General features: G+C 41.1%; 1 protein-coding gene across 2 annotated transcripts in view; it reads left to right on the top strand.

Annotated features, from left to right (window-relative positions):
• The first annotated feature begins 9970 nt into the window (after positions 1-9970).
• The window catches only part of LOC149324099 (pikachurin-like), a 178595-nt gene continuing 160827 nt past the window's right edge, over positions 9971-27738 (top strand). For both annotated transcript variants that reach the window (XM_089496426.1, XM_089496420.1), the window contains exon 1: positions 9971-10156. In XM_089496426.1, the coding sequence (XP_089352552.1) occupies positions 10054-10156 (103 nt within the window). In that variant the 5' untranslated portion in view covers positions 9971-10053. The remainder of the gene's footprint in view (positions 10157-27738) is intronic.

Genomic DNA, 27738 nt, shown 5'->3' with positions numbered 1-27738 from the left:
AGCCAAAATGACAAACAAATGGATCCTTGAACAGATCAGGCTTCTAAGTAAGATGATTAAACTGAGGCTGTTGTACTTTGGCCACATCATGAGAAAGCATGAATCATTGGAAAAGACAATAATGCTAGGAAAGACAGAAGGGAGTAGTAAGAGAGGAAGACCATATTTAGAATTTGATATTTAGAACACAATATTTAGAAAAATGAAGGTGAGTCATCGTAGATTGCTCTAAGAGTAAACATTCTTTCTTTATAAGAAGACAAAGGCTGCATCTTCAATGCAGAAATAATCCAGGTTGACACCACTTTAACTGCCATAGCTCCATGCTATGGAATTTTGGAAATTGTAGTTTTGTGAGAGATTTAGCCTTCTCCATTAGAGAAAGCTGGTGTCACAACAACCTACAGTTTATATGAACTTCACATTGAGTAGAAGTTCAAAACTGAAATATGATTGTTTGATTTCTTTAATATTCAATATTTGAAATATATTTGAAACATTTTAAATAATCATTGCCTTAAATAATAATTGTCTTGGAAATATGACTTTAGAATTAATCTTAAAGAGTTATTAAGGCTACCAATATTAAGTAACAGTTTATAACATTTACTATTTTATCATGTTTCTGCCAGATCTAACACTTGTAACTGAAACTGCTGAAATATAAATTGAGGCAGTCAATGCTTTTGCACAAAAGGAATTCCCATAGAATGGAGTAAGCAGAGCATCTGTAAAGGAGCCTTTCTCAACCTGTTGCCCTTTAGATATTTTAGAGTTCATTTCCCATCAGCCCTAACTAGCATGGTTACATGTATGGTCAGGAATGCTCAGATTTGTAATCCAAAAAAATGTGGAGGGCACCAAGTTGAGGGAAGCTATAGAAAGTAAGTCCTAGCTAGAGACAGGTCTTGTCTGCAAATATTTTTGTACACATTTTTCAAATGGATGCATTAAAGGATACCAATTTCCCAATGATTAATCTTCCATATTTCACAAATGGAATCTGGGATGCATGTGGCTAGAGCAACATCAGAATGTGGCCGAGTTGTCAAATGCTACTAACAAGGAAGAGCAGGAGTGGCTGCAGCAGTTTGCTTTTGCCCAAGCCTACTGGAAAGGACAAGATTATCTCTCTCCTCTCCCTTCTGCTGTGTTAACAAACTACTTTTGCAGTTTGAACATAAGTTTGCAGCAACTGAAGTACACTGAGGGCAATGTGGAAAACTGGGAGAGAGAGAAACTGGGACATTTTTTCATAGAATCATAGAATCATAGAGTTAGAGACCACGAGGGCCATCCAGTCCAACCCCCTGCCATGCAGGAAATCTCAATCAAAGCATCCCCAACAGATGGCCATCCAGCCTCTGTTTAAAGACCTCCAAGGAGGGAGACTCTACCACACTCTGAGGTGTTAAAGCAGTTGAGAAAGTGAGGAAGCAGAGTATTAGTTGGAGATATCCCTCCCAAATCTGAACAGTTGGAGAGTATGCAAAGCATCTTTACATGCTGTTTAGAAATGTGCACAGCCACGTATGGACATTTTTGAGACGAATGCCTCTTTGAAATGCGTGCATCTTGCAAACATGATTTTCTTTCACAGAATGTAACATAAGCCCAGAAATGTATGGATTTCTGATCATCCACTGCTTCTCTTTCCATGTTTGATCTGGGAAATGTGAACTGGTAAAGCCATTAAAAAAATCCATGGAGCAAGTTTTTCACATATTCATACTGCAGGAACACTTTTTTCTGAAGTAAGAGGAATAGTTAAAGGTACCTGGCACAAAAGGAAAAAACAGGGATAATGCATCCTCTTAAGGCATTAGAGTGAGGTAAGCCATCTACTTAAAAGGACAGCTCCTTATTTTCCATAAAAACAGTAAATGACATGTTTTCTGAACTGAACACTTCATATGGCAAGGGGGCAAATGTTCAGGATTTAATTCTAGGCTTTATTCCTGCATGTAGAATATTAAATATCAGGAGGAAATATGCTAGGCAAGTGTTGTTTCTGACATGCTAAATCTGCAAAAGCTGGGTATTACCCCCTTATTCCCACTGTCAGGAGAGCTCTTATCTATAAGGTGGGGAGATGTTAGCCTTTTATAATCTACAGTGGGCACTTGTTATCTGCTGAGGTTTGGTTCCATGAGCCCATAGATATCAAAATCTGTGGCTGCTCATGTTCCATTAATTATAATGGTACAGTAAAACTGTGTCCCTTATATAAAAGGGCAAAATCAAGGTTTGCCAATGGGAATTTGTATATTTTAAAAAATATTTTCAAGCTGTGGATTCTTGAATCCATGGATAAAAAAAAAATCCGTGGATAAGGAAGGTTGACTGTACTTTGTTTTCTATACATCTCAGCACTCTGAGACTCACCAGTTGGAACTACCAGACATATATTAAGACTTAAGGAGCAGGTTGATTCTGAACAGTTGATTAGTGGACACATTCACAACAAAGCCATCTGTCTTTTCCCATAAAACTCCATTCTTGGTTTCCTACCCAAGCTCAGAGGAGATACTTTTCAATAGATTCTAAACCATGCAGAGATCTACCATCTGATCCTCATCATAGAATGACAGAGTTGGAAGAGACCTCAAAGACCATAATAAAATAAAATAAAATAAAACTTTTATTTTTACCCCACTTTTTGTAAAAACAATCAAAGCGGCTTAAAATGTTAAAATGAAGTCTAACTCCCTGCCATGCAGGAATACACAGTCAAAGCACTCCTGACTATTGATCTTCTGTCCAACCTTGATCTGTGTGAGTTGTGTTGCCTTCAAGTCATTTCTGACTTGTGGCGAGGCGACTCCATCATGGGCTTTTCTTGGCAATATTTGTTCAGAGGAGGTTTGCATTGCCAGTCCCTGAGGCTGAGAACATGTGACTTGCCCAAGGTCACCCAGTGGGTTTCACGGCCAAGTGGGAATCAAACCCTGGTCTCCAAAGTTATAGTCCAACACTCAAACCACTATGCCACTGCTAAATATATTTATTTGGAATAGTCGATTTATACAAAATGAACATATAACTGTAATATAGAAAGATGTATATATGTCAATTAATACACTGTATTTTTCTTTTTAAACTAATAAAATTTAATTTTAAAAAACCCACTACACCACACTGTCTTACCCTTGATCTATAAGAAGCCAAATGTGCTGTTCAAAATGGCACTGTGAAAGCACAGTATTGCCACCCTGTCAGTTCTTTGTGTGAAGTGAGTTCCTTTTTCTCAGTGGCACACCTCTCACTCTATTCATCCACATGGGTACCTGCTCATGCCATTCCCTTTCCCCTCTTTTCTCCTCCTCTTTGTCACTAATCCCCCATGAAGATTTCTATATTAGTCTGAGTGACCAGAGTGGACTCATCTTCCCATCTGGGAAGATTAAACCTACTTTATCTGCTTAACTCAGTATCTACTAGGACACTCATAACACAATTCTTTAACCATATTTACTTGAACCATAAGCAAGGGGCTTATTCCCAAGATGTGGGCCTGTGACTGCAGCCCTAGTTTTCTTCCACTCCTGGAAGGGGTCCCCAAGAGACTTTGATGGCTCATTTACTGGGATCCTGAATCAAAAATTAAAGGCAAAAACTGATCAAATCTTTGGCAGATGCTATTAAAAAAACACCCTGATGTTCTGAGGTATAGAAGAACTCCATGGTTCCTGGAGAGGCTATGAAAAATAGAAGACCCCCTGATCTCTGACAAGAGTAAGCAGGGAAAGTACTGGGGGAAAAAACTTTCAGCTTCCATTCAGTTTGGGAAGGGTTATTGAAATGTCTAGACTTGGCTGAAATAGACAAATTAACAGAAAAATTAATAGAAGAGAGGGGTGGCAACAGACAATTAATGTAGCAGAGAAATCTATGCATTTTACATTTCATTGCTGAGTTTGATGCACTACTTTAAAAAAGAAATTCATCACTTAACTCATTAGAAAGACACCCTCCAGACCTAATGCGTTATTGTGAATGTTACCGGGGGGGGGGGGGGGGGGGACACACAGTGACTTGTGTTTCTTGCTACTTTTCTATTGCTAAAAATAAATAAATAAATGCCATATTAGGATTGAGAGTGGCAAAAAAACCTTTAAAAGTCCACCAGATGTTCTCTAAAAATACCTTTTAAAAGGAGCCAGAAATGATTACTCATTGCCCCTCACCAAAGTGCTGCTATTCCTACTCATTACATTTCTTTTAAAGTGCAACTTTATTACTTTCTAATTACCAATAATGTAATTTGCTATATACAACTATGTGTCTTAGAATCACAGAGTTGTAGCTTTGGAAGAGACCACAAGGGCCATGCAGTCCAACCCCCTGCCATGAAAGAATACACCATCAAAGCACTTTGGACCAATGGCCATCCAGTCTTTGCAATCGGCTGCTTTCAAGCTGTATATTGGAACATGCACCGTGGTGATATAGAAATCCTTGGCTGCATCCACACTGCAGAAATAATCCAGTTTGAAACCACTTTAACTGCCATGGTCAATGCTATGGAATTCCGGGAATTGTCATTTGTTGTGGCACCAGAATTTCATAACACTGAGCCATGGCAGTTGAAGTGGTGTCAAGCCGGATTATTTCTGCAGTGTGGATACAGCCTTTGTGAATGCATATCTGGGGCCAGTTATATTTCAGTGTTTCTCTTGCCTTCACTTCCAATTATTTGTACTTATTACTCTTGGAGGGAGAAGATAAAGAAATGATCCCATCCCAGGGAAAGGAATGAGGGATGCTGTCCCAACAGAAGATGTTGGTGGGGAACTAATGATCCTTTTGAGGCTCAACCTGTTGAGATGAAATATTACCATTAAGGTTGGCAGATAGAAGAAGCAGCTGTTCAGGGTACCATAGAGAGGTAATTACTGGCAAACCAGAGAAACTAAGTACATTCACTGGGGTAGAACAACACAAAGCAACAGTGATGTGACTTTTTTTTATTGGCGCCAATAAACAGACTGGAAATGTGCTCTTGGACCATACCAGGCTTATATGCTTCTACAACCTTCCTCAGGCTTAGGTGTTCAGTGTAAAGAAAAACAAAAGGAGACTGAAATGCAACGGCTGATGGTAACCTGACACTTTCCCTTTCTTGTTACTTCATGGGCAACAACCTGAGCATATTTGCTTACTGGGTTGCAAGTCCTGTGCAGCTCAGAGGGACCTATTTTCAAATATGAATGTTTAATAACAGGCTGGAAATGTTCCAGGGCAGTGAAAAGAAGGACAAATTCTAGGGCCCAAATCCAAGTTTTAGTCCCCCAACCAAATCAGATAGGGTGAATCAATGGGAATTTGGTAAGTTCTCTGGCTTTGCTTCGCGAGTGAAGATTTAGGAAGGATTCATCCCACGCTTTGTACAAGCGCGTTGGTGACTAAAAAGGCCAATCCGGGACAAACAGGTCTGGTTGCAGAAACCACAGTGGAAAGTCTCCTTGGGTGATGTTTCCGGGTTGTGGTTCTTTCTGCGTTGTTGTTTCTCTTCGAGACTCATTTGGCGTGAGCTTTTGGAAAAAGCTGCAGCATCGTGGATAGTGCGTCTCCATGCCTCCTGATGTGAAGTCAGGGCGGACCATTGTTGGTGATCAATTTGGCCAAGCCTGAGATGTTTTTTCAGGGAGTCCTTGTATCTCTTCTTTGGGGTGCCCCTCTTACACTCTTGACTCGTGGCAAGTTCACTGTACAATACTATTTTTGGGAGGCGATGGTCCTTCATCCTAGAAACATGTCCTGCCAAGCACAGCTGCACCCTCAATAGCATGGCCTCAATGCTGGTGATCCCTGCTTGCTCAAGGACAGCAACATTTGTCACATAGTCAGTCCACTATATATTTAGAATTGTGCGTAAGCAGCGCTGATGAAAGCGTTCAAGGAGTCATAGGTGCTGGCGACAGGTGACCCATGTTTCAGAACCATAGAGGAGAATAGACAGTACAATGGCTCTATACACACTGATTTTTGTGCTTTGCCTCAAGTGTATTCAATGATAATACTTTAATTAAGAGTCTAACAACTGGATTTAGGCTCAGGCTGTAAACCTGCTGGTCTACTCCCCCATGCAAAAGGATGAGATGGAACATAGTAACATACCATTTTATGTGGCAGATGAGAAATGTAATTTTTGAAATCTTCTCTCAACTTCCCTGGGAAGAATTCTCATCTAATGAATGGCCAGTAAGTACATCAAAAAGAAAACTGTTGGAAGATTTTTGCATTCTCTTTCCACCTCCTTAGATAGATAGGGATTTCCTGCATGCAAACTCTCCTCTCTCCTCTCTCATTCAAACTAATCATGTGACTTAGGCCATTCCCTCTTTGGAACTAACAAGTATTCTCTCTCTCAAGATTTTCAACTGAACTGTTGGTCCTCCATCTCCTTCCTCTCTCAACTTTCTTTGGAAAGACGGTGAAATAAACATTTCTTCTTAACCTGAACTATTGACTAGCTAGATTAGGATATAGCCTCTATGTATATATAAAGCCATTAGTAAACTTTTGTTTGAACTATAAGTGACTTGTGTTGTTTTTCAGTCAGCCTCAGTTCTTAGGGAAGTATCGTTAGACAAAGGCACATTTCTGCCACTCTGTTCATTTAACAGGCTTGGTTTGGATATTTTTGATATTTAACTTTTTTTTTTTGTTTCCTTAACAAAGGCTGAAGTGTTAGGAAACTTAAATTGCCTTACAAAAAGATCTTGCCCTGTCTGTTCCTTGCTATGGAGGGCATTTTTCATTCCTTTCCATGTCTGAAGAGCTGTAGCTCATTCTACCAGATCAAGACTTCTGCCTCTTCCATTTCTTCATTCCTCTTCCAGGCTCCACCGCTTGGGTAGACCAGGTCTTAAATTAAGCCCTGGAGAAATGGGAGCTGATTGTGCATTCTCTGTTTTATATCAAAACTTTAGTAGCAGGAAGAAAAAAAAACTGAACACTATAGACCAAGTGGCAGAGATTCGTGATTCTAATAATGTCCTTTGGGAAGTGATCCGAAGAGCTGCTACATAGGTGGGCTGTGTAGGTTCCTGGCATAAAGAACATCCTTCCAAACAGCAAAGGGCAGATGCTTCCAAACAGGGTTGTTAAGTGTCTCTTATTTTAAGGGAAACTTTTCCTGTCACACAGTAACTCTCCTCTATAGTGTCTTTTATTATTCAGTGTGATTCACTCTCAGCCAGATAAAGCACTAGAAGTGAAGCTTTAGTGGTGCAATTTCCCTCCCATTTTAGGATTAGCTTTTGTATACCTCACGTCTGAAATGTAAACACAGAACTACATAGTCTGTAGTGGAGATTATTTGTTTTTTCAAAAAATATTTTTCTTCTCTGATAGAAACATTGCAAAGTGTTGAACTGAGACCTGAGGCATCCAAGTTTGAGTTTTCATTGAACCATAAAACTCACTGGGTGACACTTTCTTTCACCTTACATCCTCAGCTCTGGAAATCTCAGCAGTTAGATTTTCATATTTTGGAAAAAGAGCAATCGGATGAGCCTTAGCCTCTACCCCAGCTCCAGCTTATGATGTACAGACTTCAAATGGTATACAATGATTAGAATGATATGTGTTATGATATATTAGTGCATATACTCATGTATAGGTCTAAACATTTTAGTAAAAAAATTGACCCAAAAACCTAAGTCGACTTATCCATGGGTCAATGTAAGTACTACACTATAACTCTTATAAAAGAAAGGAACCATCCCCAGGTGAAAGCCAAGAGTGCAATCTGTCTTAGAAGCACTGATCCCCTTCTATTCTCTCATCCATCAAGCCTTTAGTGTGAACACAAGTAGTTTTACCAACTGGAATTTTGTTAAATTTTTGGCATCATTTTCCTTTGTTTCATCCTTTAGATCCTTTGTTATATGTCCCTATGTTTTACCCTCAACATATCCATGGGTCATATCAAAATCCATAATTTGGGCCCCAAAACCTGTCGACTTATACATGAGATTGACTTATAGTCGCGTATATACAATATGTATGTATTATTATAATTATGAGTTGTTGTTTTAATTTCAAATTTATATTAATATTTATTTTTATGTTTTTATGGAGCCCATGAAGAAGGTCACTGAAATGGACGTTGGGTGAAATGCACTGGCCTTTTTCCAAAAAAAAGAAGCAGCCATTCACTGAACAACTAGAGACGTGTCCCCTTTTATTTTTCTGTGTCTTCCTTCATAGAAATGTTGTAAAGTGTTGGACTGAGACTTGAGGCATCCAGGTTTGAGTCTCCATTTGAACCATAAAAAAATCTCCTCACAATACTGTTGTGAGAAGAGCCACCATTAACAAAGTAAATGTGTTCCTGGGCATCATTTGTTTAACTGAAACGTTGCTGCCAGAGGCAGGACTAACATGGGGAAAATAAGGATAAGTTCCTACACCACAAAAAAAAAAGAAGACAGCTCTCAACATGTTTTGGCAAACCCTTTGTTCAAAACTAACAATGGTCCAAAGCACACTGCAGAAATAATCCAGTTTGAGACCACTTTAACTGCCCTGGCTCAATGCTAAGGAATTCTGGGAGCTGCAGTTTTGTGAAACATTTAGCTCCTCTCTGTCAGAGAGCTCAAGTGCCACAATAAGCTACAATTCCCAGGATTCCCTAGCACTGAGCCAGGGCACTTAAAGTGGTCTTGAACTGGATTATTTCTGCAATGTGTTTGGAACCTTTAGGCTCAAAGGTGCTACAAAACTCAACATCTTTATCAATGACTTGGATGAAGGAAGAGAGGGCATGCTTATCACATTTGCAGATGACACCAAATTAGGAGGAATAGCTAATACTCCAGAGGACAGGAACAAAATTCAAAATGGCCTTAATAGATTAGAAAGGTGGGCCAAAGCTAATAAAATGAATTTCAACACAGAGAAATGTAAGGTATTGCACTTAGGGTGGAAAAATGGAATGAACAGATATAGGATGGCTGAATGAAACTACATGTGAAAGGGATCTGGGAGTCCAAGTAGACCATAAATTGAACATTAGTCAACAGTGCGATGCGGCAGCTAACAAGGCCAATGCGATTTTAGGCTGCATCAATAGAAGTATAGTGTCTAGATCAAGGGAAGTCATAGTGCCACTCTATTCTGCTTTGGTCAGGCCCCACCTGGAATATTGTGTCCAGTTCTGGGCACCACAATTCAAAAAGGACACTGAGAAACTGGAACGTGTGACTAAAATGGTGAAAGGTCTGGAAACCATGCCCTATGAGGAAAGCCTTAGGGAGCTGGGAATGTTTAGCCTGGAGAAGAGAAGATTAAGAGGTGCTATGATAGCCCTGTTTAAACATTTGAAGGGATGTCATATTGAGGAGGGAGCAAGCTTGTTTTCTGCTGCTCCAGAGACTAGAACACGGAACGATGGATGCAAGCTCCAGGAAAAGAGATTCCACTTCAACATTAGGAAGAACTTCCTGACAGTAAGGGCTGTTCGACAGTGGAACACACTCCTTCCTCGGAGAGTGATGGAGTCTCTTTCTTTGGAGGTCTTTAAGCAGAGGATGGTTGGCCCTCTGTCCGGGATACTTTGATTGAGAGTTCCTGCATGGCAGAATGGGGTTGGACTGGATGGCCCTTGGAGTCCCTTCCAATGAAAACCTCTCTCTCTCTCTCTCTCTCTCTCTCTCAGTGACTGTGGACTCCTACAAACTCGTGTTTCTGAAGTCAGAGTGGAGGGCACCCTCCTGCAGTCCCCAGAACTCTCCAGCCTTGAGCCAGGGCGGTTGAAGCGGCATCATACCGGATTATTACTGTAGTGTGGATCCAGACAGAATGTAAGCCCCTCCTCATCTCTTCTTGGAAGCAGCAGCAGTCTGTAATCCTCTCCCAAGAAGGAAGGCAGATCTCCGCCTCCTTCTTCCTCCTCCTCCTCCTCCGCAGCAGCAGCCCCACTTCTTCTCCTCCTCCCGAAGCCTGGCTGCCTAGTTTCCCCTCGTCTCCTGCGGAGGATCCCCCAGATCCCTTCTCCCTCCCTTTGGCCAAAGTTGGCTGGGAAGAGTGCCTGCCTCTCTGGAGATGGCTCGTTTCTCCCTCGACGGCTGCCTGCCTTGGCTGCTGCTCCTGCTTTCTTCCCTCGGATCTTCGGCTGCCAACCGGAGGACCATCCCTCGCAGGCAAGGTGAGCAAGGAGCCCGGGCTTTTGGGGGGGGGGTGAGGCTGAGACGGTGTGACTTCCAGTCCCCCTTCCCAAAAGCCAAGCTGTCCAGGGATTTTTCTGGGTCAGAGAGAGGGTTTCAGCCCTTGGCTCTTCTCTGAGGCTGAGAGAGTGTAACTTGGGTGTAAGGTCACCCCACTGGGTTTGCATGGATTCGAACCCTGCTCTCCAGAGTCCTAGTCCACCCCTCAAACTACTACTACTGCTGCTACACCACGTTGTCTCTTGTCCTGGGTATTAGTTGCCTTTCTCTAAGGCTGAGAGAGTGTGACTTGCCTAAGGTTATAGAGTCATAGAATCCTAGAGTTGGAAGAGACCACAAGGGCCATGCAGGAACTCTCAATCAAAGGTTGCCTCAGTGGGTTTGCATGGCCCAGCCAGGATTCAAACCCTGCTCTCCAGAGTCCTAGTCCAACGCTCGAACTACTACTGCTACTATACTGTCTCTGAGGCTGAGAGAATGTGACTTGCCTAAGGTCACCCCAGGGGGTTTCCATGTCTCAACCGGGATTCGAATCCTGATCCTCCTGGGACCCTGAGGCTGAGAGGGTGTGACTCCAGAAACTGAAGCCAGGATGTTGTAGTGCCCCCAACGAAACCACCAAGCCCAGAACTCCAGAGCCTGGAGCAATTAAAGCCGGATCGAAGCTGGTGCATCCCTGCAGTGCGGATGCAGTGGCTCTGGCCGGGGTTGCTGCTTGTGTGCCATTGTCATTCTGGTTCCAATCAAGAGAGGAAAAAGTGGGGGAGAGTCCAGACAGATGGCATGTGATCTCAATTACTTGGGCGCTGGAGGGACAAGGGCCCTGGCCCGACTCCCCCGCAGCCAGCCAGCCAGCCAGCCAGCCCTCCTTGGAGCCAGATGGCCTCCGAGGAGCCTTCGCCTCTATCTGCCCCAGCCCCAGTTTAGAACAGCCCCAGAAGACATTCTGGAGAAGGAGACAACCTGCAGGGAGCACACATTTCTGCTTATTTGGGCAAGTCTTCTTTCTCCCCAGATTTGCCTCTGGCTTGGCTTCCTTCCCAGTCCCTTCATGATTTGGTCCAGTTTGGGACTGCTCTGACTGCCCTGGCTCAATGCTAGGGGATCCTGGGAATTATAGTTTTGTGAGATATTTAGCCTTCTCTGGTTCCAAACACACTGAGGAAATCATCCAGTTTGAGACCACTTTAAATGTCCTGGCTCAATGCTAGATAATTCTGGGAACTGTACTTTTGTGAGACATTTAGCCTTCTCTGTCAGAGAGCTCGGGTGCCACAATAAACTACAATTCCCAGGATTCCCGAACACTGAGCGGCGTCAAACTATTGTTATTTCTACAGTGTGTTTTGGATCTAAGACGCTGCTGCTTTTTCTTCCTCCTTGGCTGTTTCTGTACTGCAGAAATAATCCAGGATGACACCATTTTAATTGCCATGGCTCAATGCTAGGGAATTCTGGGCACTGGAGCTCTCTAACAGGGAAGGTGAAAGGTCTCGTAAAACTACAATTCCCAGAGTTCCCTACCATTGAGCCATGGCAGTTAAAAGTGGTTTCAAACAGGATTATTGCTGCCCTGTGGATGCAGCTCCACTTTTCATGATTATCTTTGTTATTAAAAGACACTGATTAGCAGATGTGTCTTATGGTACTGAGAGAGCCAGCATGGTGTAGTGGTTCGAATCCTATCACAGCCCTAGCAGTTTACTGGGTGACGTTGGCAAGTCACACTCTCTCAGCCTCAGAAGATGGCAGACACCCTCTGAAGAAACTTGTCAAGTAAGTCCGATGATACAGGTCACCTTAGCGTCACTATAAGTCAGAAATAACTTGAAACCACACAACCCCAGGTTTATGACTGGATAAACTAGAACTCAACTTCAGAGTTTATCCCCAGTGAGGAAGTCTGCTTTCAGAAGGAGGTTTTGTTGGAAGAGAAGTTTGCAGAGATTTTTTTTTAATTAGAGTACCTCATTCCCACTGCCATCAACATGGCGAATTCAACAAGTAGAGTTTCTCCTCATCCTTGCATCCCTATGCTAAGCAAAGCCAAACCTGTTGAATATTGATCTGACACGTTAAAGATATAGGAACACTGCCAGGAAGAAGTGGAAATCGCTCTTCGTAATGCACAGTGACAACCCAGAAAATAAAATAATGGAACATAACCCATCATTCAGTAGCTCACTTATTTCACTGCATCTCTTTCTAAGTAGAGTGGACCCTTGGTATCTGCTTGGGTTTGGTTCCAGGACCTCCCATGGTTACCAAAATCTGTGGATGCTGAAGTCCCAGTAAATACAACGGCATAGTGAAATAGTGTCCCTTATATAAAATGGCAAAATCAAGGTTTGCTCTTTGGAATTTATATGTATATTGAATATTTTCATTCTGTGGATGGTTGAACCCATGGCTACAGAGGACTGACAGTAGTAAGGCGTTGCTTTTATTCCCAGAGCAAGTGGGTTGGAGCCAAAGTTCTCTGTTTTCTCTGTTAATTTTACGGAGAGCAAGGGAAACGGTTGATGTTAGACATACACACTATTAGTAACTTATCTCTTATGGGGAATAAATATTTTATTGGTTCATGAGACTCCATTTCAAAATTAACTTTTCCTCCTGTCCAAGAGTCTCATTATACATCTCTTACCTTTATTTGTTTGCATACTCAAGGGTCGCTATGTAACAAGATCTCTTGGGAGAGATGCCTCTTATTCTCTTTTATTCATTTCAGACATGATCCCCAGAGTGTGGATGCCAGGGCATCAGGTTCTCTGTCATCTTATTGTACCAAGTGTCAGCATGTTAATTGGATCGGACCTTAATTCTTCTGGTGGAATTAACCAATCAGTGCCTCTTTCAGCAAATGCGAATGGAAAAGCTGATTAGGCAAATATAATATTAACAGAGAATTCTGTAAGGTTTTAGAAATGTGGGTTGTTCAGGTGGGAGGGAAGCCATGCAGCAACAGTTCCTCTTTGCAGAGGTATCAGAAGGCGAGTGTAAGGAGTGCAGACCGCACTGGGTGACACGCTACACGAAGGTGACACCACTACTCCCCAGATATCTGCTCTTTGGCAAAAATTGGCTATGGCATTCGTCTGCATCCCTTTAAAATGCTGGAGTTTAGCAGGAGAGATGATGGTGTGAGTGGGGCGAGGCTCAATGGGATGAGAAAGAGAGGCCTCAACTTTTTAAAATTTAAAACATTTACATTCTAAAATTAATTTACTGTATATACTCATGTATAAGTCTAGAAATGTTAGTAAAAAAATTTGATCTAACAAACCCGAGTTGTAGTTTTTTGTGGGTTTTTCGGGCTATGCGGCCATGTTCTAGAAGAGTTTATTCCTGATGTTTTGTTAGCATCAGAGAACATGGTCACATAGCCTGAAAAACCTACAAAAAATTATGGATCTCAGCCATGAAAGCCTTCAACTTTACAAATCTGAGTCGACTTATACACAGGTCAATTTAAGTTCTGTACTTTAACTCTAATTCTAATTCTAATAATAATAATGATAACCATCATCTGGTGGAAGGCAAGAGTGTAATCTCTCCTGGACACACTGACTCTCCCCCCTATTATCTTATCCATCCAGCCTTTAGTATGAACACAAACAGTTATGCCTGCTGGAGTTTTGTAAATCCTTTGACATTGTTTTCCTTTGCTTTGTCCTTTAGACCCTTTGTTTCCTGCCCCTAAGTTTTACCTCAACTTATCCATGGGTCATATCAAAATGCCTAATACTGGCCCCAAACCTGCCCTCGACTTATACATGAAGTCGACTTATAGTCGAGTATATATGTTAATATGTTTTTTAAAGAACATATTCTTTTTTAAATTTTCTTTCAAAACATCACCCCTTACCAGATTATCACATGAAATTGTGCCTGTAGAAACATTTAGGCTGTGTATACAATACTGTAACATAAAAGTATGATTTTAATTTTGCTAGTTGTTTATGTCACAACTATAGTTGGCCCTCAACATTTGCAGCTTTGATTGTTTGCAGTTTTGATTAGTATCTTCTCTCTAGGAATTGCTAGGTCTTTCAGTGCAACTCTGCCAGAAGTTGTGCTTGAGAACCTAGACGTTCCTGGAGCACACTTCTCCAGGAATTTGAAGGTCCTCCAACATGATTCTATGATCAACTTCTGGCAGATGTTGACCATAGAGTTTCACTTGAAGACATGGAGCTTCCTAGAGAGGTGTTTGTTTCAGGTAAAAAGAATAGTGTTTTTCCACATTCATGGGAGTCCTTCATCCCTAACCCCAGTGAATGTGGAGGGACCACTGTCTTGCCATTGCATTCAGTGCTATACTGGAATTATGATTTATGAGGACGATAAATCAAAAATGTTACTAAGGTTTCTGTAGGGAGGTATGGGAGGAGGTCAATGGGGGAACGACACCATGAGTTACTGCACCAGGTGACAGCAACCCTAGTGAAGGCACTACTCTCTGGGAAGGTCTTTAACCCAGTGAAAGAGGAGACACAGAAGATCTGAGGTCCACTTCTCCAGTCTTGGCTAGGAAAGATCCAGTCAGTATCTGAGGGTTTTCATGTCAGCAGGGAGGTCAGTGTACTCCAGGTATAGTATGGATCTGAACTTTGAGGGAGCTATCCAAGGTTTAGCACCTTGGATGGATCCTTTACACTAATGTGGAACTCAACAACTGGAAAAAACACACAACTGTTGCTGGAAACCTTCAAGAGCTGCTTTTAGTCAGGGTAGTGTAGAGGGTAAGATCTAGATGACCATCAGTCTGTCTTACATTGACTTCCTTTATTCCTAGGATGAGCTCAAAGAGGTGAATCTGTTAGTTCAGGGGTGGCAGAAGGGTGGCCCATTGACCACATGTGGTCCTTGAGGCTCCAAATTGCAGCTCTTAACCCCCCAATCATCCTAAGCACCCAGACGCCCCCCCATAACAAAAAATTCAATCGGTTATTTTTGCCCAACCTGTATGGCTCAAATGACCTGCATAATACAGTGGTTTTCTCACCCCAGCTTCCTCTCCATATAGCCCCCAAAGCAAAAACAGGGGGTGGGTGGGTGGGTGAAGAGGCTGAAATCAAAACTTGAAATGATCTGTCATGGTTCCTGTTTGCATCTGGTGTGCTTGTGCAGTCCACCAGGCGGGTGGAAATTGCTCCCTGCCCCCTCTGAAGTTGCTCATCCAAGTGTTAGTGACATTAGCACACGGTTTGGTTGGACCTATGGTTGGGTAAAGCTGCACTAGCATTGGTATCTGAATTAGTTGTTTAGATGGTGCCTCCACATTTGAATCAGATGAGGGGCTATGAAGAAAACAACAGAGGTTCACGTTCAGCTGTACTACTCTATATACTCATGTATAAGTCTAGAAATTTTAGTCAAAATGTATGTATTATATTTTAACTCTTATTTAAAAAGGAGTCATCCCTTGGTGAAAGTCAAGAATGTAATCTGTCCTGGAAGCACCAATTCTTCTCTATTTTCTTATCCATCCAGCCTTTAGTGTGAGCACAAAGTTATGTCTGCTGGAATTTGTAAAGTTCTTTGACATTGTTAACTTTGCTTCATCCTTTAGATCCTTTGTTATATGCCTCTAGGTTTTACCCTTGATTTATCCATGATTCATATAAAAATCCATAATTTTGGCCCTAAAACTTGCTCTTGATTTATACATGAGGTTGACTTATAGTCGAGTATATACGGTAATCTGCTTTCACTAAATATGTCTATATGGAGATACATCAACTCCCATCCCCGTACTGTCAAATAATGCAAGTTAGCCTTCTTTCTGGCAGAAACATGAAAGGGAGCTTTGTTGGATGTGCCCATTTTCCAGAGCTCCTCCAATCGAGTTGTGATAGTCCTTAGACCTGGATTCTTTGAAGTATGGTGGTGCTTCCATGTGCACATTGGTACACAAGGAAAGGCCCTTCTTTCACCACCTGAATGTCTGGGTGATGGACTGATGTAGTCGCTGGAAAAATTCGTAACGGGCAGTGAGGTTAGTCTTTCCAGATCTGTAAGTCCCCTCATATGTTCATTCCTGTTGGGTGAAGATCCAGTGACATTCCAGTTATTGTTAGAGTCCTGCTCATATCAGGGATGATGGGAGCTTTAGTACAGTAACGTGGATAGTGGCAAGAGATGATGGGAGTTGTTGTCCAACAACATTGGGGGTGTGTGCTGCGTTTTCCCCACCCTGGTGCTGGAGTAATCTTCTATTCTCCTTTCAACAACAATAATAGCAGCAGCAGCAGTAGCAGCAATAGCTTCCCTATGCACAGCAACTTGCTCCATAGTTTCCCTGTTCTCATAGTTAAGCACTGCTTAACTGTACTTTGAGATCCACAGCTTGTTGCTTTGCCTTCAGTGTCTTTCAGTAAACAGGATGCAAATTGTCTGCTTTTCTTTATGACAGCCTTTGAAATAGCTGAAAATGACTTTGGATGCGTATAAGCAATTCTTAATGGAGGAGGCTGTCATAACTAATTAAAAGCACTTCTGCACATTCTGTTAAAGTGACACAATCATGCTTATAGAAAACAAACAAACAGTAAGGCAGAAGATCCTTGTTTGGGGAAGGGCTGTAGCTCAGTGGTAGATAGACCACATGGCTTCATGTGCATAACTCCACAGGAAAATGAAGGAAAAAAGCTCCCGCTTGAGAACCTGAAGCCCAGTTCCCAGTTAGAATAAGCAATATGGTACTAAATGTACCAGTGGCACAACTCAATATGAGTCAGGTCCATATGTCCATAAATCAGTGCTTTCCTTAGTATCTGGCCTTATGCTGCAACATATGGAAGTATTTTGAGAATCTAGGGACCCCATTTAAATAGAATGTTCCTTGAGATCATGAACTGGCACATCCCATAAAGCAGCTGCCAGATTAATATTATCCCTGGTGAAATTCTAGGCAAATAGTGTACTGGTTTTGTATTTAGGAAGAAGTTTTAAGTGTGGATGAAATTTCAAGGACACCAGTTGTTTTTTTGTGTGTGCCAGATCTTCAGCAAATATCTGCTTGTATGCATGAGTCCTTTACCATCCTTGTTTGTAGTCAGTTATCTGTTTTTGCTGATTTTTGTTCATCTTTGAATGACTGCAATCATTTTTTATTTTCTTGATTCCAGGTCTGTTTGGTGTTAAAACCTTTATTACTTTTTTTTAAAATTGTACAGTTTTTTGGATGTTAGAAGTGCAAATAAATATGGGAAGAAATGAAGGTTGGTTGTACTGGCTGTTAAAACTTTAAAGACATTGGTGGCTGTCAGTTGAGATAAAATTCCTTTTAAGGGCTGGGTTAAATTGGCATGTGTTCATAAATGTATGTGGGGGGGATGTAATCACCTCTCATGGCTTTGCTTCTCTGCTGACTGCTTGATCAGCAGAATTGGGATCATCTGAAACACCCAAGACTGAAACAGACACATGGAACAGCTATACAAATAAACTGAAGTTTCTGTGTGTCTGTTTATTATCAAATCACATGAAACTGGCTGGACAGATTTTCTCCAAATGTTGAGGGTATGTTTGGAATGGGTTTCAGATATAGGCTATATGGTGTACATGCAATTTATTTTGTGGGGGATGCTGGAAGGCCCTCAAATAATTTTTTTCTGTCACGCAGTGTAATGTGTTTGGCACGCTTCTGTTAAAGGCAATTGAGTCTGGTGTGTAATGTGAAGCACATTTGAGCACCCATAGGCTGTATCTGCATTGCAGAAATAATCCAGGTTGACATCGTTTTAACTGGCATGGCTCCATGATATGGAATCCTAGAACTGTAGTTTGTTGCAGCACCAGAGCAGATCTTAGTGGCAAACCCCTTCCAAAGAAGCTTGGCAAGAAAACCCCATGATAGTTTTGCCTTAGGGTTGCAAGAAACGACATGTAGACACAAAGCAAACAACAAACCTATAATTTATAGAGAACATTGCTGGATCGGACCAATAGTCTACCTAGTCCAGGGGCAGGGACTTTTAAGACCTCAGTCTAAGTCTTTGGGGTTCCCCAGACAATTATGCTGTCAGACTCCTTTGGTATAACACCATTGTTTGGTAGTTTTCTGGCATTTGTGTATATTTTTTGTCCTGTTTTAAAAGTTTCAGATTTCCTTTCTAAAGCTTAATTATTGGTAGTAAGAGATTTAAGTTAAAATGTGCTGCTGTTTTTGATCTCATCTTTTGGCTTCACAAAGCAACGTAATGTAGTCCTTGGTTTCTTTCAAACAGGAGAGAACGTCTGTGAAAAGGAATTAGGCTTCAGCCTCAAAGAAGTGCTCTAGCCTTGAGCTTGTATTGCCAGGGTTGACAACTGTATGGGGCCCAGATCCAATTTCCCTTCCCACAATGATCTTGCAGGCCATACTTATCATAACAAGCCCACATACCACCATTTCCCTCTGCAGTCCCTCTTAAAATGGTAGAAGGAAGTGACATTGTATCATTTTGTGTCACCATTTTGAGAAGGATTGCAGAAGAAAATGGAGGTAGTTCAGGTTTCCATGCTACTTCTGTAGCTATTTTTGTATGTCTTCACTTGTTTGCGGAGCTTTCTGTCCAAAAATCTGACCTTTTAAAAAAAAATTGGGGGGAATTGTGGGACTGATGGGGGTCTCAGAAACCACAAAAATTGGTTCAGTGACTGTGTGTGATTTGTGAGCTTCAGCTTGCCCACCCCAGCCATGGTCCAACACCTTTTTTCCTCAGTAGCCAACCAGAGGTCTTTGGAAAAAGCATAACCACATCTTGAAGGCAGTGTTGTTACTCATTGAGAACATCTACCTCTAATTCTGAAACTTGCTAAGGACCAAAACACACTGCAGAAATAATCCAGTTTGAGACCACTTTAACTGCCCTGGCTCAAGGCTAGGGATTTCTGGGAGCTATAGTTCTGTGAAACATTTAGCCTTCTCTGTCAGAGAGCTCTGGTGCCACAATAAACTACAATCCCCGGGATTCCCTAGCACTGAGCCAGGGCCGTTAAAGCGGTCTCGAACTGGATTATTTCTGCGATGTGTTTTGGACCAAAGTTTCATAGGGTGCTTGTGAGGGACAAATAACATACAAGTAGGTTGATGGAATCGTTAGCTTTATTAAGAACTTATTTATTTCTTGTTTTTGTGACCACTGTTCCTATAAGCTTGGCCTAAAAATTGCATGTTTAGTACAAAATGGTATGTGCAGCTGAGTACCTTGGAAGGAACTCCACATCAGCAGGATCACTGTGTGTTCCATACTATTTCTTCATAAGAAATACTCTTTTTAAACACAAGGTTTTGAGGGACTGAGCTATGATGAGCTTTGTCTCAAATAAAAGTTTCACCATCTAATACATAGCATGCAACTGAACCTCACTGCCATTTTTTTTTTTTTCTGCAGACTAAACGATTGGGACCACCATTTGTAAGTAGGGCAGTTTTAACACACCCGGAGCTTGATTTTAAACTTAAATTGCCCCTGACCAGAACTTAGAAAAATTCCTTTTTAAGAAGTTTCCCAGTCTCCTTACTGTAGAGATACAATCCCCCATCACTGTGTGGAGGTGAAATATAAGGCAAGGACAGCTGTGAAGCAAGAAGTGGTTTAAGCATCCCCTTCCCATGTCCAGTGATCCCAATTCAATCTGTTGTTCATCCACAGTTTCTCCATAGAAAAGGTTAGAAAATGAGGGATTTAATGTGATACACTCTAAACTAGTACATTTTAAACTGCATAAACTGCTTCCGATGCACTCTTAACTTGTGTAATTGCTTTCAACAATGAAAGGGCCAGATTGGAAGACATATATATTTTGTTCTATGTGGCCTCTGATGGCTTATTCATCAGTGACAACAGGATTGAGCACTGGAGCAGCTGGAATAGTAGGACAATGAGGACGTTCATGCCCATGAATGGTAAGCAGACAAATGGAATCACGCAGCAGTTCTGTTAAAGGGCTTTTCATGGAATGGTATTTTTTTCCTAAACGTTGCTGGGGCTCTTGAAAGGGGGCACTTAAAAATACATAAAAGCCCTTCAGAAATGCCTACTGGGTTTTGATCTGGAGTAGAGGCCTTGTTGACGTCAGTGAGACTTTGCATAGTCATCAAGGGCAGAGTTTGGTCCTTGATGCTGAAATATTTGAGGGCCAGATTCAAATGGACTTTGCACTCTGTGTAATCTCTTCACCCTAGGGAAGAAGCAGATGCAGAGATAAAATGCATACTCCAAAATGATATCCAAGCCAGAGTTTGGAAATAGTGTGTTTGGAGAATATAGTTGCAGGAATCCCTCAGCCTCCATGGTCAATGGCCATATTACCTGGGAAATTTCTGAGAACTGTAGTTCCCCCCAATAATGTTTCTAGGCTCTGTTTCTTCTATGCTAGATCACCATACTAAGGATACACAGTAGTGGGGACATTTTTGCAAGCTTGGCTGACATGTTTAGAACTTGCATTCCAAGGCATTTGAACTTCCCTTTGGTATTTTGTTTAAAAAAGCATCAATTATGAATTCGCTTGAGCTTTGCATAGTGTATATCAGAGGCTGTTTCTTCTGCATCTCATGGCAATTTGGACCCACTATCTTCCCACTTCATTGCATATTTATTTTCCTCTCAACTGTTGATACACTTCATGTATCTAGTGCTGTGTGCTGTAGTCCATAAATATTTGTCTTTATGGTGCCACAACATTATATTTCATTTATTTTCCTCAGCAGACCAACACAGTTATTAATTTCCCTGGAATTAAAAAAAAGAAAGAAATTCAGGGATAGTTGTACTGCTTACTTGTGGCCTGGAGTTACAGTCCCTAAGTTCTCTGAAGTGAGCCAAAGGTATTTATGGACCAGTCCACAAGATAAATTAGGTCATTTATTAACTGCAGCTTAAAACATGGTATTTAATCAGATTCTGTTTGCAGATGCATCTCCAGTGATTTGATGCTAATCAAATACATTTTGGAACTAACACAAATAACCTGTTTGCATCTTGCAGTTTGCAATTAAAACATGTTATATGATAAACATTTTGCATGGATAATTTGATTAACAGAAATGATTATGTTTGTGAGGATCTTTGCTAAATATGACCTGGGTGATTAAAAAGAAAATGTCAGTCAATCAACAAGTGCTATTGCAGTAGGGAAGGAATGGCTTACCTCTTGCAAGATAACAGGCTCCTCTGATTTAGCCCTGAGATTCTCTTTTTTTCAAATGCTGCATCAGAACTCCACAAAGATAAGAGAATCCTTTCTGCAGCTGATGCACATATACTATTTTTATAAATGGAAGTACAGTCATCCCTTCCAATTTGCGAGGGATCCATTCTGGACCCTCCTATGATTCAGGAAATTCACTAATATCGAAGCCCCACTGATTACACTGGGGTGTGTGCGCTGCCTGGCTTGCCATCCATGAAAGATTGAGGGATGTGAATGGCAAGACCATGAATCAGGAGGGACGACTGCATGTGTGTGCATTTGTGTGTATTCATCTAAGAACATATATTCTTGGCATGGAGCCAGTATTGGTTGTTAAGTGTACACATAATGCCAAATACACGCCCATTATAGTGTAAAAATGCCAAGTATACTTGTTGGCAAGCGTTCTTTGAGCTGATATCATTTGTTTGTTTTCCTAATGTCAAAATGCCTCGGACTCACAACTTCCTCCTTTTATTCTTTCAAACACTAAAGTCTTACACTGTACAGTATAAGAGGATGGTAAAAGCTTCAGTTGTCACTTTGAAACTAAACACATTCCCTGTAATATGTGAGCTCAGGAAACTAGAAGTAAGGATCAGATCATAATCCATTCCCACTAAACATAGTTTAAACAACATGGACAACAGGGGTTAGCTTAAAATCATATATGAATGTTTGTGATCTTTGCCTTTAGTTCATGAAAAGAAAGAAGAGACAGCTCACTGTGGTCTCCTGGAGGAAACATGGTTCACTCTGGCCTCCTGGAGGAAAAGTCATGGTTTCATATAAAATGGCCCTGATAGATCCAGACAGAAATTTTGCCACAGGTGCTTTAGAGCTTCATAAGACAACAGTATATAGAACCAACTGAATTATCAAAAGACTTTTCAGAGGAGAGCCTCTTGCATTCCATGGTCTTGCATGGATGCATGGAATTTAAGCATGGGAGGGGGGATTCACATTAACAAAGGTGTGTTTTTTTTTACAAATTTATCCAAGTCATGCTTACTAGGACTGCAAATATAAATGTCTACATATTTTTCAGTTTCCATCATCAGGAGGAAACCATAAAGCATGAGATTACTGCTTTCTCGAAATATAGCAAGGAAATGTGCACAGATAAACATGTGTATTTGAATATGCACAAAGATGGGAGATGTGTTAAAATGTGTACATTCAGGAAGAAAGGCATAATAAATGCATGCACCAAGCAAAGGGTTTGTCAAAAAAGTCATTTCTGTGAGAAAAAATTCTCAGAATCCAACAGGTAGCTAGGTTCAGACAAGAGTGCTGATGTGATTCTGACAAACAGTAACAAAACAAAATGGACATATTTTCACATTCTGAGTTTGGAGTTAGGGAGTTGATAGATTGTAGCAAGCTGGCAATATGTCCAACTGCTGCTTGCTACAGGGAAAGTGGTAGGGTATAGTTATTATTGCCTTAGAGCTGAACGTCTTATAGTGTTGGAGACTTAGGCTAGAATCTGTTCAGAGAAAAAATAGCATTGTATTATAATGGTGTAATTCTGTATTATTGCATAGGAAATAAAATCACCCAGAACCATGGGAAGGGGGAGCGGGGAGGAGAGGGCAGAGTTGTGTAGATTGTTGCATACAATGCAAGGGGGATGATTCTATAAGGAGGTCTCAATGACGTCCTTACACAAGCCTCTAAAAAGTCCACCTAGTTTCATAACTGGTTGGTTTGGTAAATGTAAAGCCCCACCTTTGGCTTGATCATGAAAGCAATTTCTAATATTGTATCAGGTGTAGTGGCAAATATATTTATGGATTTGTTTACTTTTCATTCCCCAAGTCCCTAAGCGGTTTACAAAACTGCAGTATTAAAATGCATGAAATTCAATCAAATTGAAACCATAAAGCAGCAATGAAACAATGAAATAATAATAAAAATTGCTAAAAAAACGTTAGGTGTAACTGACCAGGTTGGTGATCAGAAAAATCATGAGGAAATCAAATAAGTCTTCAGCTGGTTGTGGAAATGCCTTCTGTTGGGACCCTGCTTGATCTCAGTGAGAAGATCATTCTACATGGTGGCTGCTACCACAGAGATGGCTCTTCTCAACAAAGAACTTTACCAGACTGCTGTGCAGTAAGAAATTCTCTCTCCAGAAGATAGAGAGATAGGGTTACAGTGCTTTTTTCTCCACCCAAAACAAATTTCTTGTAAAAAGGTATATGCTCTTTTTGGAGTCCCAGGAATTGTTCTCCTTCCCAGACAGGCCAGGATAGCAGGATGAGCCTGTGCTATTCTGGCCTGGGGGCTCATCTGGATCAGTTTCCAGGCTGGCACATATGTCTCTGCACTGACCTGGGGATCCACCACCAGCATGCACTCCTTACCTTTCTGCACCATTGCTCCTACTGAGAAGCTCCCTATTGTTGCATCGGATGTGAAAATGGGGCACCAGGCACCCAAGTGGCTGGGCACCCTGTTTCTACATCAAATGCAGTGATGAGGGGCTTCTCAGTAGGAATGACAGCACAGAAAAGTAAGAAATGTGTGGAGACTGTTTGAACAGCCTGAGTTTGTTGCGGAGTTTCCAAAAACTCTGCAGCAAACCAGATGCCAAATTGACCTGGGTAAGGGCTGTTTACCCAAAGACTGGTCTGGATCCACTGGATCCACTTCTCACCTGCCAGGATCAGGCCTGATCATGGCCCCGGGGTTTTGGCCTGTGTCATCCAAACAGGACAGCACGGGGCCGGGAGGAACATAGGATGCAGACAGCTCCTCAGTTGCTCTCTGAAGAACCCTTCCCTACCTCCCTAGTGCACCCTGCCTGATGCAGTTTGTTCTCTTTCCCTATTGTAACTAGCATTTGTTATGCTTAAACCTCAGAACAGTAATTCTGAATTCCAGCTGTGGAATAACTCCTATAAGAAGTTTATAGGCTGACAGGTCTACTTTTGTACTGGTGTTTTTTAGATGACCTAATCATAAACGATCTGGTGTATCAAATCTTAATCCCAGTGTGGTTAGTTTTGCTTGTTTCCTCAGTAACATAGCTTGCTGCAAAAATCAGATGCAAAATTTTGTACTAAGAGTTTCTGGCTTGTGTTTTGTTTTTCACCTTGAATCCCATGATGGGAGAAAGTCGGGATATGCATTTAGTTAGTTAGTTAGTTAGTTAGGTAATTAACAATTATATTGGTCAGGCTGTAATTTAAGGGCAGTGAAAAAAAAAGATGATTCATATTTTTGGCCATTTGTTGTTGTGCACATGGCACAGTCGGAGGCATGATACTTAAGAAGCGGCTGAACTTAAAGCTGTTATGGGACAGATGGCTAATTTTATTGGCTTGACCTGAAGGATCCAGCTCAGTGATCCCTGGTTAGTTCAATAGCTGCCATTAAGTACTACGATAATTGAGATGGACAGTGTTTGTGAATTAAATTACTGTCAGCCGTGTTAAGTCAGGAGAACAGAAGAACAAATGAGGAATTCTGAACCACAATTGCTACTTCTAAGGGTTTTTATTTATTATTACATCAACATCGCTCAATGTTCTGGGTGATGAATAACCTTTTTAAGAGAGAGGAGGGAATATTTCTCAGTGGTAGAGCTCATGCTTTTCATGCAGGTCACAGCTTCACTTGCAGACATCTCCTGCTTTATGAAGCATCAGGTAACAGGTAATGGGAAAGACTGCTTCCAGAGAAGTGTTGTCAGTTGAGTAGACAGTTCTGAGCTAAGTGGACAAATACATCCATAACTTGGACAAGCTCATTTTGGACTACAGCTCCCCAAATCCTCCACCCAGCATGGGAGATCCTTATGGGCCTTACATTTAAGAGAAGAGGACAACCTGCTCTTGGAATTTTCCACCTTGAGGGCAGAGAAAGAAGGAAGTCTGATTCTCCAAGTTTCTTGGTGGTAGAGGTTCCATAAGTTATTTTTTTCTTTTCCTCAGTTTGTTTTTGCTGCCCCTGTAAGGGATAACAGTAGAAACATGAGGAAGTAGACTGAAGTCTGTGAACGCTCATGCTGCCAATTTCTTTCTTTTAGTTAGTCTCAAAGGTGCTACAAGATCTCTCTACATACTGATTCTACAGACTGACATGGCTATATCTTCTAATTCTACAAGTAGAAACTTGCGTTAGCGGACAGCCATTTTGAATTTTCTTCATTGTAAATTATGAGGCCATGGTCTCCCTAATGATAAAGACACTCATGGGGAAAATTCTGCAAAGATGGCTTCCTTTTCTTGGAACATTTGTGAAAGAAAAAAAGAAAAAGAAAAATCTTTCCTATATTGGATGCCATCCGGATAGTGAAATAAGCAGGTGTAAGGTCAATTCCAGTGTGGTGTAGTGGTTTGAGTGTTGGACTATGACTTTGGAGATAAGGAGTCAGTTCCTTGTTTGAGAATAAAAATCCACTGGGTGACCTTAGGCAAGTCACAATCTCTCAGTGTCAGAGATTGGCAATGGCAAACCCCCTCTGAAGAAACTTGCCAAGAAAACCCTATGATAGGTTTGCCTTAGTAACCTTAGTTTGCCTTATGATAGGTTGCCAGAAGTAAAAAATGACTTGGTGGCACACAACAAACAACAGAAGGTCAACAGAGCTTCTTTAGAGCTATTGCAGATCCCCTCCATGGTCAATCTGTGGCTGATGGAGAGCAAGAGGGGATCAGGGAAACGTCTGGCTAATTAACTGAAATTATATAGTAGACACTTTCCAGACAATGGCCAGTATCCTGTATGACTCAGTGCAGCACAGTAGTACTACATGTAGAACTATTTCTGCTGCTGGCCATTCACCAATACCTGGACCTATTGGAGGGCTACTGTAGCCCACTGCTTGGCCACTCTATGCCAGTGGAACAACAGAGAAGCATCTGGCTATGTTCCCATAGCAAGACATAAAATAACTGCATCATTTACTGAGATCCACTTGGGTCCTTTACAAGTCTCAGCAGAAAATGTAATTCTCCTGTGTCTTGCATGCCAAAGGTCACCAGAATAATTCATGAAATTTCCAGTTAAAAGGATCAAGGAGCAGAAAGACTGAAATCCTGAAGAGCCATTACTGCCAGTCACAATAGATAATACTGAATCCCAGGCTGTGGAATTACTTCCCACAAGAGGCTATGTTGGTCCTCTCTCTGCTTTCCTTTCATGGGCAGGAGAAGACCTTTTCTGTAGAAGCCAGGATCATTAATAATAATAATAATAATAAATAAATAAAAACTTTATTTCTATACCGCTTTTCCAAGAGATCAAAGCGGTTCACAAATTCAATAAAAATAGTCATATCACATCATCAACAGTCTAACAATAGTTACAACCACATTCCAATACAAAATTTTTAAAAACAGCATACAAACAATTAAGATCTATCAATTGTTGCTAGAGATCCTGACTTGAACTTCTATTAGGGGAATGATTTCTTTAAAGGGAGTCGGGAGGATATGCTAACCGGAAGAGATGAGTTTTCAATGCTTTCTTAAAGGCATCTAAGGTAGAGCTAAGTCGGACCTCTTCCGGAAGTCCATTCCAGTGTGTTGGGGCATTAAATGGAGGCTGTTGTGTTTTGGCCACATCACAGGAAGGATGATTCATTAGAAAAGATGACAATGCTCAGGAAGATAGAAAGCAGAAAGTAGAAATAGAGGAAGACCACATACCAGATTGGTAGACACAATCAAAGAAGATTTGTCTTCTAAGTCTGAAGGAACTGAAGGAACTAAGTCTGAAGGAACTGAGCAGAACCATTGAGGATATGGTGTCTTGGAGATGCCTCAGTCATATGGTCACCTTTGGTCGAAGTCAACTTGAGGACAGTTTGCAACAAACAACACATTTAAATGGGCATTTATGGATTAACAAACATTTGATGGTTGATTTGATGATGATTTAAACGGGTATTTGATGATCTGATAATGAAAGGTCCCATTTGAGACAGAGAAGGGATATAAATTAAGTAAGGAAGTAAATAGAATTGTACAGAAGGGTTTTTAATGTGGTGAATGTGTTAAATGTTTTATTTTTGTTGTGTGTTTTAAATAATGTTATACCACGTTACATTAAGGGTGTTTTTCCATGAAACTTTTGAATTGTTGGGTTTTAAATTTCATCTTGTTGTAAGCCATTTTCAAGTGCCCTAGGAAAAAGGCAGGATATTAAAAATAAAGTAAAATAAAATAAATGAACAATATTGTCTGACCTTGTATACAGCAGCTTCCTATGTTGTTGTTTTCTGAATTAAAACTGGAAGTAAGCTTCACATTTATCCTTGAAAAGGTTTGGTTTTAGAGTGTAAAAGAATTCCTCACCCAAGAAAGCCATATAATCATGGAGTCGGAAGGGGCCTCCTGGGCCACTGAGTTCAAGATGCATGATC

Source organism: Sceloporus occidentalis, unplaced genomic scaffold (assembly GCF_023333645.1).
Source record: "Sceloporus occidentalis isolate IW3139 unplaced genomic scaffold, rSceOcc1.0.p SCAF_1, whole genome shotgun sequence".
Lineage (NCBI taxonomy): Eukaryota > Metazoa > Chordata > Lepidosauria > Squamata > Phrynosomatidae > Sceloporus > Sceloporus occidentalis.
This window is presented reverse-complemented; position numbering and strand designations above follow the sequence as displayed.